The sequence below is a fragment of the Aulonocara sp. 'chitande type north' Nkhata Bay genome, linkage group LG13 (genome assembly GCF_057382095.1).
Source record: "Aulonocara sp. 'chitande type north' Nkhata Bay isolate Kocher_YH1m ecotype deep benthic linkage group LG13, A_spYH_male_GT1.1, whole genome shotgun sequence".
In the NCBI taxonomy this organism is placed as follows: Eukaryota; Metazoa; Chordata; class Actinopteri; order Cichliformes; family Cichlidae; genus Aulonocara; species Aulonocara sp. 'chitande type north' Nkhata Bay.
In genome coordinates, this window is record NC_141356.1 from 5,031,297 (window position 1) to 5,043,317 (window position 12,021).

Genomic DNA, 12,021 nt, shown 5'->3' on the forward strand with positions numbered 1-12,021 from the left:
CAAAAACAGTTTGTACAATTCTAACGACCACCTCTGTTCTTCAGCACAGCCGGAACTCTCTTAGGCAAGATTTCCTTTAATTTCTTTAAGTCGTCTTCAGAAAAGTTCTCCAGGCTGCTTGAAGGACATTTAACACTCACTCAAAGTGCTTTATACAACATGCCTCATTCATCCAAGAAGTGTTTTATGCCTTAATGCTTTCTATCTAACATTCACAGATATTCACACACTGGTGAATGCAATTAAGTGCAATTTGGGGTTCAGTATCTTGCACAAGGATACTTTAGCATGCCGACTGCAGCAGCCAGGGATCAAACTACCCACCTTCCAGCTAGTAGATGACCTGATCTACCTCCTGATTTACCACTTTTTAAGGGCTACCTGCATTCATTACCAAGATATGCCAAGTTTTATGTCAATTTATGTCTTTCAACTGTGTTATCTCTGGCATCTTTTGTAGATTCTAGACTAAAGAAATGGAAGCAAAGTGTTTAAAGACACAATTTAAACTTAGTTCTTTGCTAAGCTGTTTGTTATGTGGCGACACAGCACTGGTTCATCCCTGAGTTAGGTGATTTTTTTATGTTTAAAGGATTCATAGGTCGGTATTAAGTGGCTAAATAACATTGCTTTGAAAATGGTCCAGTAGAAGGACTGCACAGCGTACACTAAACCTTTAGAACGCCTGGAGAACTGTTCCTCAAGGCCATGTAAAAAAAATTGCAACAAACTATGGATCCTTGGAAACAAAATACAAAGAAATGAGGAGTGGCCCATGACTTTTGCAAGGTACTGTGTATATCATTTAAGGTAGGACGTCAGTGCATAAGTCGAGGTATAAACAGGGGTTTTTATGTATACATCCTATAGTGAGGATTTTTGCACTGTAAGTAGTGGGCACTAAGCCATCTGGTATGTTTCCGCTGCAGATTACAGGCCAGCCAAGAATACTCAAGCCTCTGAGAAAAGCAGCCAATGACAGAATTAGAGCCAGACCAGGTTAGCATGTCTGTGGACCTCATTAACCATGCCACAGTGAAACGTCCGCCCACGTGTTCAACACGGGCTACTTGATTCTTGATATATCTGCACACAGACTGACTTGCCTGAGAAACTGTTCCCCGGGCCCTTTATGGTATTTACACCCTCTGGATTATTTACATTGGGGAAGAAATAAAGAAAACATGTTTTATGAGAATGTTCCAGCCGCAAAGACGTGATGTCAGTGCTGCAGCCTTGTGTACAGGATAAGGCGAGGCGCACAAACACATCTCCCATCTTTCTGTCGTTTGCAGAAAATTCAAAGCGAGGACCGACCGCCTCTCCACGACTTGGCCCAAAATGTGGACTCACAGACGGAGCTCAGAGCCGGAGGCCTGAACGAGAGCCAGGTGCTAGTGTTAGCAGACTGTGGAGAGACCAAGGGAAGTGCCTCATCCGACAAACACACACACAGCGAGAGCACCGAGAGAAGCAACGCTTCTTCATTGCTCATATACATACACACTCTCAATGTGGAGCCACAAGCTTTAGCAGTAAACACTCAGGCCTCTCACAGGATGCTCTGTAAATATTTGCAGCTCGGCATGCATTGAAGGGAGAAGGACACGGCAGACCAGGCAGAACATGACTGGCCTCAGCCAACTGCCTGCACCCAACACACTCCAGCACATCCCCAGGCTTGAAATGAACTCGACAAAAAAAAGAAGAAGCCCAAAACATGACCTTATTCAGCATCCGCACGCTACAGCCTACCTTGGTGATGTAAAGTGGGACCTTCTGTCAGTGGGTACAGAAAGGCGAGGGAAATATTTGCTTAAGCGGGTGGATTATTATGCCGCTGACATTATTACAGTGTTTATGCATAAAGTAACATAAAAATCTGCTATAGACACAAGCACACAGGCATTAATTACTAAATAAAGACGCAGAAATTTCCCTCAATTTTCTCCAAGATCCCCATCACTCAGTTCTTACTGGAGCCATCAAAGAATGTGAAAGGAAGGAATGTTTTGGGTTTTTTTACAGAAAAGAAACGTTTTAATGTAGCTGATTCATAAGAAGTGCGAAGCTATTTCAGCTTCAGAAGCAGGGCACACCATAAAGTAGTTTGAGAAGCACTGCCTTAAGTCTGATCTCACCTGAAAATGTAATCATTTACATAGACATGTGAGCAGCACTGTGCACCTGCAGGTTGTAACTTTGACGACCTTTACATGCGCTGGAGCTAAAAAGAAAAACAAAGTTATATAACAAGTCGGGGATTCACCATTTAGTCTGGGATTCTGTGTCAAAGTTAGAAAACTTCGTATAACTATTTTTATACAGCGCTGACTACTGATGCTAAAGTGAAATTAGCATCAGTAGCGCTTCAAAAGCGCTTCAAACTAACTACCGAAAGGACGGTGGCCTTGAGAGGTCAAACGGAGTAAAACTGCAGCAAATACAAAAAAATACAAAAGCAAAAGACACCCCTCGCCCATACAGCCCACACACGTTATTAGGGAGACAATAACGTGATGTTTTAACTACCGCGTGGTCGTGTCCCAGTGTTTTATTCACGGTGCCAGCTGACAGAAACATTTGCGGAGGGAGGCCGGGCGGTCAGGTTGTGCCGTAGGTTGTGACTTGTGCGGTAAATCTACGTCGTAACTGAAGATATAACGATTACCTGATGTGCACCTTCCAAGAAACGTAACTTCATTCAACGCAGCAGTTACGACGTAGATTTACTGCTGAAGTATAAATCCTCAGTAAGTGTTCAACATAGCTGCCCAGTAGTGAGACTTGCTTATGGAAGGAGTTTAATCAAACTAAAAGTACAGAAACTCGGTGGGAACACAGTTGCTGCGTGTGCAGCTGAATAAAAGCTGTTAGTTTACACCTTTGTACCATTCGCCCTCTTGAGATTAAAGCACTGAATTAAAACCACAAGCAAAAGTAAACCATGGCTCCCACACCAAACTGCCACTTCAGCACAGTTTAGAATATATAGCAGTTGCCAGCGGCTGTTTTCTTTTAGGAAAGTAAAAAGAAAAAGAAGAGCCCATCTCTTTATTACAAGTCAGTGTACCATCAAAATGATTCTGATGCTGTTATTTGAATGTAAAATAGTTACAGGCCACACAGGACTTCAGATCACTGACAGAATGGATCCCTTGTCTGTCTTGGCGGCCCTCCTGTTGCCTTAAAAAGGACTTGGATATCATCTGCCTTCATGTTACCTCAAGTTATGACCAAATAAACAACTCCAACTTCTGACTGGGCGCTTCTGGAAAGTGTGACAGCTCCCTGATCCTGAGCCACACCGTCAGCTGGGTGGAGCTTCATACCCTGTTGTGACACATGCACACATTGTTTCATTGTGAAACCAGAGTAGGGTCACAAAAAGTTGACAATCGCAGGTAATCGGTACAAAAAGGGGACTTTCGAGGGTTGATTTACACCCGTGTGACTCCGAGGCCCGGAGCTGGGTGGAGGATAGGGTGGTGGAGGGGAAGAGGATCCCTGCTAGAGTGAGAAATGTTTACTTTCACTTTAGTTATAAGTAGCAATTATAGCTCGTTAAATAAAGGAAACATTTTTTCCTTTAATCTTCTACTTTTACAGCTAAATCAACCTGCAGGGAAAATCTGGCCACATGGACGGTTAAGGTCTGATCAGAGTCTAATTAGAGCTTTGTGACATAAAAAATGATCAGAGCCTCTGCTTTCTGCTTTCTGTTTGGCAAGCTTCCACCCATCTGGCACCCATATATTCTACGACAAAAGTCTAAAAAGTTATACGCCATTACTGCTTGACCCCAGGTCTGGGCTTAGCATGCCAAAACAATACCAGGACGAGCGTACGGCTTCCCAGAGCGGCAGCGCGGAACACAAATAGCAACTTCTAGAAGCCACCGAGCCGCCTGTGTAGGGGAGAAGGGAAGCTGAAGGAGGAGGAAAAACAGCAGGACGAAGAAGAGGTGGAAATGGGTAGTGGCCAGGAAGCTGGACTCTTCCTGCCCTAATCACAAGTCAGAGAGTGTTTCCTTTCATTGTACAAGCTCCAGAACCCATTAGCTAGGCCGACCCCTACACACAAACACACTCTTACATACATACACATTCTTCATAGGAAAAGTTCATCTTACTCAGACATAACATATATGAACGGGAGTACATTCCCTCAATCTCTATATGTAGGTTTGTTGAGTGAAACTCAGCCACACAAACACACTCTGAGTCACAGGTACGCGATCCTACTTGGCAGGGCCGCAGCACATTGTGCAGCCCTTTGGCTCTGCTCTGATAAACACTTCATTATGAAATCCTGAGGACACAGTAAATATTTGCAGAGGCCCTTATCAGCCTGCCTTATCTTGGCGTGAACTCCAGGCACCGCATGACTCCCGGGCCCTGTATTTTCTTACTGCCTAAGAGCAATGCCACAGAGAGCTGCTCTTCTTTGAAAGCCTCCTAGAAACCCGCGCACCACGACAGCGGAGGCCAGCGCACGCCGGGGCTTTCGCCTCCGTCTAGACGTGAGCGAACGTGGCACTCTGATGAGAAGCCGGCGAGCCTGGATCAGTTTCTGAAGCTGGTGAATTGCAAAAGTTTACTAGCTCAGGTCACTGATAGAAGAAACACGTTTACAACTGCAGAGTTAATCAGTTATGGGCCGATGGCTGCTGCTGATACAATAATCTGTGACCTGAGAGCACGCCGATGTCACTCATACAGTTAAAGGGTAGCTATAGTGCTCATTTCAAACTCCATAGCTTGATTAATGGGCTATAATAGAGTTCTTAATGATCATACATTGGGCCTTAGTGTGTGTGTGTGTGTGTGTGTGTGTGTGTGTGTGGCAGAAAACGAGGAAAAGAATAAAAAGTCTCTGGAAAGTGCAACACAAGCACATTTATTTTTTTATTGAAGCAAGCCATGACTCGGGTAAAATCCTAGAGAACACTAAGGGTTAATGATTCACTCGTCATCCTCGCTGCTGCGCTCGCACTTGAGCATTTTCATTCCCCACAAAAAGATTTCCTCTCTAAACTTCTCACATGGTTTTGTTTAAATAACTGCCCGAGGCTCTAAAAAACAAAAACTACGATTAAGATCCGCTCAACAAAGAAAAAAAACAACAACACAAACTTGTTGATTCGTCTTCTTCCTCTGCATTTTTTAATCAGAATTACGAGCCCCAAGATTTAACTTGTGACTCTGGACTACACTCCCAGAACTAAATATCAGACCAGTACTTTTATTTTTGATGTCTTAAAGGAGACCTATTCTGTAATCGCTGTAAATCAGCTCAGTTTTTACAGTGCTGGTCAAACCTTTTGTATGTGAAGGGCAGCCAATCAGGATAAAGCTGGCTTAAAGAACTGGGGGAAACAGCTCGTTGGCAGATAGTCTGCGATTAAAGCCTCGGCCCAAAGCCAGTATGAAGCAAGAAAGCTAGTCCCAGATTAAAAACAAGGAGCTGGAAGTGAGCAGGATATCGTGCTTTAACTTTGTGTGGCACTTCTTCTGCAGTCTGAGGGTTGAGAGTGCCAGTCTATATCACGTATATCGACATAATAAAGATTGAAATCGTATCCTCCCACGGCCCAGTGCCTCTTAAGTTTTTCATTTTGAAAATTCATTACGCAACACCATCTCCAGTTTGTTCTGTACCCCTTTTCCATGTTTGCAGTGAACTTTCACAACCGTTGCAGAGAGCATTTACACATCCGGAGAAAGGGGGGGGGCATCTCAGCAGCACTGGGGTAAAACTAGCTGGTCAGCGCTTTGACCGTGTGTGACATCATCATACATTTACAAGAAGTCAGAGTCTGAAACTTTTTCAAAAGATGTTTTTTTTTTTTTTTTTTTTTATTGGGAGAACTACAAAAAAATGTACAGTACAAAGTTAACAGTCTCACACTCAATTTGTAGTGAACTGACCCCCCCCCCCCCCCCCAAAGAAAAGAACACAACTCTCGGTTGTCTTTTTGTCCGTCTTTTTTTTTCTCCATTTTTTTTTTCTGTGTGTTACATTCAAAAAGCTTTACTTCTGATAAAGTAGTCAAAAGTACATAGTGCGCATCCCCCTGTACCTACTATGTACAATCCAAATGTGTCCATCCAACTTCCCTCTCCAGCAAACTCAACACTAGATTTCAATATTTTAAAAAAACCAAACAAAAACGAGGAATGGGGACTTTGAGAAAGTTTACAGTTGTGTTTTTTTTTTTCTCCTTTCTTTTTTTCCTGTCAGAGTGTCTGGAGTGGTAACAACCTCTAGAAAAAACAAAAATCCAACACTACATTCAGTTCCATCTGGATTTATAAAAAGATGCAATGTAGGAAAAATACTTTATTTGGTTAATTTTAAGGCATGTCAAGATTATGAACCCCATAGGCACTACACAATAATACTGGGGCACAAGGGATTGCTACATTCTTTAGCACGTGGCTGGAATCACAGTGTGACCTCGTGCAAACAGAAAATGAAAAAGGAAAAAAAAAAAAAAAATACTTTTTGGTTAATTTATTGACTCTGATTCTTTGTCACTGAAGTCTGATCTAGATCAACGAAAAGAGGAACGAAGGTTTGGACGGTCTATGACAAACCATTGTTTATACATTCTACAGACACATCTAAATAAGGATCCTCAAAAAAGAAATTAAAAAAAAAAGAAAGCCTTCTACAGCTCTGACACACAACCTCAGGAGCAAACAGCAATCACGCAAACTTTTAATAAACGTAAACAAGGAAACAAAATTAATGAAATAAATATCACATACGTTCTCTTAAATTAAGATTTTTTTTTTTTACTCATTTACAATAAAAATAACCAAGTGAAGTTACAAAAAAGGAGAAAAAACAATATATATATTACTGTGAAAAGAACATACACTCCACTTTATGCAGATTAATAATGGCGATCATAATTTAAACATAAAAGAATATAGATCTATTGCTTCATCATACTTGATAAATACAGTATGGACACAAATTACCAATGTAGCCTATACTTTTTTTCACAAGATAATAAATAAGTTAAATAGTCCATAGCCAGTTATGCACCGCTATGTAAATCACTCAAAAAAAGAAGAGAAAAAAAAAAGAAACAGCTAAAAAAATATATATTCAACCATCAGCAGTGATTTCCCCAAACAAGCCCAACTCAAGAGTGCTTTTTAACCAAGCAACAAACTACACTAACCAAACGAACCACTGGGTGGCGCTGGGTGAGAGACAGATCTGGAATGGAAGTTGAAGCTTTCAGAGAGGAAAGAAGAAGAGGATGAAAAAAAATAATAATGTTACTTTAAGTCAAGGCATTTTCTTGGCAGGATGGGAGGAAATCTGAAACCGCTTACAGTCTCTTCTTCTTGTCAAGTCATGTTACACACACACACACACACGCACGCACGCACGCGCACACACACACACACTTAATCCCAGGAAAAGTGTGGCTTGCCTGATAGAGCAACAATAAGGGAGAAGAGGGCTGCCATGAGCCCTTGGGCAAGGCACTGATGGAATGCCTTCTGTTTGCTATCTAAGTTTTATTACAGCTATATTACATATAAAGAAAAAAAAATACTAGACTAATGCCAGGTCAAGGACACTTTAAACTGAAGCTTTATTGATCTCTGCGGGTGAGACTCTCCTCTTGCCCCCCTCCAGCGAGGTCGGAGCAGGGTCAGCACCTTTAGAGCTGGTAGAGATTTTAAAAGTCTTGCACGAAGGCACTTCAGCAGGGATGGATGCTGCTGAAATGAGGGCAGTGGGGTGGGATCCTCTGCTTTGAAGGACAGTCTCTCACTCACTGACAACCCACCTCCCCTGACTCGTCCATCATAATCCATATGAAAAAAAAATAAAGAAAAAAGAAAAGTGTGATTAGTCATCTGAAATCGACAGCCTGCTGAAGATTGGCAAACGTCTTCCAGCGTCCAGACTCGGGGACTCGGAGCCGCTGAGGCTCCCGGAAGAGCTGAGGGACCCGCTCGCATAGCTCTCCCGGTCAGAGAGCGAGTCTGGCGGGCTAGGAGGAGGATCGAACACCGGCGACTCGTTGAGGCGGCGCAACGCCTGCAAGTGGCTCATGTTGTAGGTCGGCGGGGAAGGTGGGCACACGCTGCTCTGCACGTTCCCGTAGTAGGCACCGGCGGAGTGGTTGTTGGCGTAGCTGCTGCTGGTGTGCACAGTCAGCGGGGCCAGTAAGGCTTTTAGGTCCTGTCCGGGGAAAGAGAAGGCACTGTTGATGCACGGCACGGAGTTCGGAGACAGAACGTCGTCGTTGTAGTAGCTGTGGGCGGAGGTGCAGGAGGAGGCTGAGGTGGGAGGCGGAGGGGTCCGGGACGTCGGGCTGTCGAGCAAGGGAGACTCCAGTCCGTGGTGGGTGGAGAAGCCGGAGAAGCTGAGACTGTGGTGAAGCTTTGGTCTGTCCCTCTGGGTGTAGCCGAGCTGCTGCTGCGGCGGCAGGACCTCTCTCTGGCCGTAGCCGCAGAGCTCGCGAGCCGATCTGGGCTCCACCGTCTGCACGTTAGCGTTGGCGGGCGGAGCGGGCCGGCGCTCGTCGGCGTTGTGGATAAAGTGACAGCGGGGACCGTACGGGCAGAAGCCGATGGTGTGGAAGGTGCGGCACGGCTCAGTTTTGTATTTAGGGTGGCGGGACAAGCTCCTCAGCTCGTGGTAGCCGTGAGCGAACTGACATTTTTCGCCGTACTTGCAGGAGCCGTTCTCCTCGAAGGGCCGACACAGCTCGGTCTTGTAGCGGGTGGAGTTGATCTGTGAGCCGGGCTTCTGCTGCAGCACGCCGCGCTCTCCGTTCTCGCTGTAAGCGCGGTCGCGAAACTTGTTCTCCTTGTTAATGAGGACCGTGGCGCTGCTGTTGCTGCTCGGCGTGTTCTCCTTGAGGCTGTCGTAGGTGCCCATGGAGAACTTGTTGCCGTTGTTCATCGCCTCCACGTTGCTGGTCGAGTTTCTGCGGTAAAATCCCGGCGTGAAGGCGCCGCCGGAGCCGGGAGCGCCAACCGGAGCTCCCACCGCCTTCTTGTCCAGCATGCTGTTGATGTGGAGGGCGTTCATGTTCATGCTTTTATCTTGCTGCTGGGAAGAAATGACACCAAGTTAGCGTCTCAGACAGTTAACTGCGTTACTGTTTTGAGCACATGGCATAAAGACTGCGCCTGCAGTATTTACAACTTGTTGCAGTCGAACACATGCAAACTGTGCACAAGTTAGTACGCCACTTCAAGCACAAAACTCATTCAGAACAAGAAAAGACTCTCAAAGCGTCAAACTTTACCTTATAAAGCATGTCCATGTCGTAGAAAGCTGACAAGACGGTCGCTGACATCTCTTTTGCCCAAACTTGCTGCCGCACTGACTCTTTCATGGAGGACCGAGCAGGATCCTTGAATGCGACGAGCAGTAGTTTGTGCCACGACTGGTTTTTGGTTGTGGAAAAAAAAATAAAACTTTTGAAAAGTTGCTTAAAAAGCTTCTGTGCAGGTTTAAGTCCGTGAAAGAAACAGGAGGGAGGGAAAGAGGGGGGTTAGGTTTGTGTTGTTGAGTTGTAGGTGGTTTTATTTCCTCCCCTTAAGAAGCGCTGAGCCAGAGTGCTTTGCTGGGAGCTCTAAGCCTTCGTATAAATGTTGCGTGGCCGGGGAGGGGCGAGCTCAAGTCGGCGCAAACTTTTTTCGAGGAGCCGCCTCCTCCCCGAGGAAAAAAAAAACTTCCATTCACCGGTTGGCCGTCTATTCTTTAACACCACGCCTTGAAAATGAAATACAACTCCAGCCCAACCACCACCCTCTCACGCCCCCGAAACTTTTTTATTTTTTTATTTAAATTTTTTTTAAATCACACAATTTTGTGGAAGCTGGTTTTGCTTTTTGGGCTCGTTGAGAAAGAATGTGGTACTCTACTATGAATGCGTGCCAGCCTGCAGCGCATTAGCGAAGCTCGCTGTCGTAAATAGAGGGAGGTTTTAAGGCTCCTGAAGTCCTGGGATTTGAACCGACAGTCTTCTTTTCTTGTGCACTTAGAAGCTGACACATGTATTTGTAATGGAAGGAAATTCAGCCTCTCCCTGCTTCTCTGCCTGTGGATGGGGTGAGACCACAAGTATGAGCGCAGAAAAGACCAGTCAGAGTGCAGCACAATTTTTAGACTCCACTGGTTGCATAATCCACAGTATCCACTCTACACACACACACACACAGGTTCTATATGCCACCATGATCCACTTTAATCTTGTCACGACTAAACTTTTTTAAAAGTGTTGGCTTTCACCTTTGAAGCCGTCACTCCTAAAGCACAACGTGCAGAGTCATTACTGCAGTAAATAGATTTGTTTTGGTTCAGTCTTTTTAAAGCACTCCTCTAAGTTCCTCTAAAACTTGTTTTTCACCATCCTCCAACCTCAAGAAGGCCCAGACTGTGCAGGAATGTGGTTTTTGTGTGGAGCGACAGAGCAACACTGCCCCCTAGAGAGCAGCAGGGGGATCGGCGAAGGGGGAGGAGGACTGAGGCGCCACCTGCTGACCTGAGCTGGATAAGATTTTAGAGGTCCACCCAGGACAGTTAAACTGGAGCACTATCATACTTTTAACTGATTATTTTTTTTTAATAAAAGCACAGCAATTCGTATTTCTGCACAAAGAGGTGAAAGTAAAGCTCCTGAGACGCAAAAAAAAAATCATTTTTAACATGTTTTTGTCATTTTAACAAAACCTCCCTGCCTAACAATAAAAAGTCCCTTGGTTGTAAAGTCAAAGAGTGCAGTGCGGTTGCAATAAGTCCCCCCATCCTTGCAAGGATGGCAAAATGTTCACATGAAAATGTCAAACTCCTCAAGTCTGCTCTCTGGAGTTATGACAAGATTTTTTAAAAAAACCACAGTGGAAAGATTGCAGAGTTGGCAGCAGAGCACGGGAGCTCTATATCAGGCCTCCGAAATGCAGATATTTCAGGCAGGAGGGTATTTTAAAAAAAAAAGAAGGAAAAAAGCAACACATATCACCAGAAATGACTGGTTTCTGCAACACTGGTTTTCCATATATTATTATAATTGGAAGAGTGATTCTAAAAGTTTTCCTTCTGTGACATGATTCAGTGTACTGTTAAGGGCTGAATGGTTTGGTTAGAGATGGAAGAAGGGCAAAAAAAAAAAAAAAAAAAGGGAAAATAGCAACAAGCGAAAAACAAGTGACATAAGAGCTTGGAATCTACTACTACCAACCCTAAAATTAGGCTGAGGGCTGCCCCAGGACTATTTGCAAAGTTGTGATAAATAGTTTAATGTGAAGGACAGACACAGCGAGGCTCCTGAGAAATCCCTCGAACACATCCTCGTCCCGCAGAAACCGCTCTCCCTTTGCACGGCTCTGTTTTTATTGGGGGATGTCGAGGCGCTCCAAAACATTACGTCAGTTTTACTGTAACTGGGAACATGGCTACCAGGGAGAGAGGGAGAGAGAAGGGTCCAGCTGAATGAGGGGGCAGCATGGATCCACACACTCAGGGAGGACAGTAGCGTATTGTGCCTGCCTCCTAATTACATAACCGGGAAAACTAGAGGGAAGAATAAAAACGCAGTCCAATGGGAAGAGTCCTGCAGTAAATTAAATATCACAGGAAAATAACACCTCGTATAAACACACAGGAGTCAAAAGCGTACGCTGAAATACAACTCTGGTGACGTGTCAGCGCCGACACAATCGCCGCACTCAAGCCCGAAAAGCTTCAAGGCGCCCGAGTTGTTTTGTTCCGAATTAAAATTCCCTGGTGGACATGGAGAGCGCGGGACGCACTGCGAGCTCAATGCTGACACTGTTGGAAGTTTGTCGTGTGACACATTCCCGCTGATAAGAGAACAGTGCGCCGAGTGTTGTTTTCGCACAAGCCCGGCTTGAATTATTGTTATGGCTCCACAATTGCCAGAAATCTGCACACATGTTCACAAAGTGTTGTTATTATCATCTGCAGCCTCTTTAAAACCATCGTAGCATTTAGAAACAAACAAAGGAAAAAAAA

At 44.6% G+C, this 12,021-nt stretch overlaps 1 protein-coding gene across 2 annotated transcripts; it reads right to left on the reverse strand.

Annotated features, from left to right (window-relative positions):
• Positions 1 to 6,329: 6,329 nt before the first annotated feature.
• On the reverse strand, positions 6,330 to 9,761 carry zfp36l2 (ZFP36 like 2 zinc finger CCCH-type). 2 transcript variants are annotated; one of them, XM_086258353.1, is made up of 2 exons: positions 9,290 to 9,761; positions 6,330 to 9,090 (listed from the first exon to the last, which is right to left on the reverse strand). In XM_086258353.1, the coding sequence occupies exons 1-2, from the start codon at positions 9,377 to 9,379 to the stop codon at positions 7,879 to 7,881; spliced, it is 1,302 nt and encodes a 433-aa protein (XP_086114479.1). In that variant the 5' UTR covers positions 9,380 to 9,761; the 3' UTR covers positions 6,330 to 7,878. The 2 variants fall into 2 exon arrangements, with proteins under 2 accessions (XP_086114479.1, XP_086114480.1); XM_086258354.1 differs by having other exon boundaries at positions 6,330 to 9,087; positions 9,290 to 9,756.
• Between the last annotated feature and the right edge of the window lie 2,260 nt (positions 9,762 to 12,021).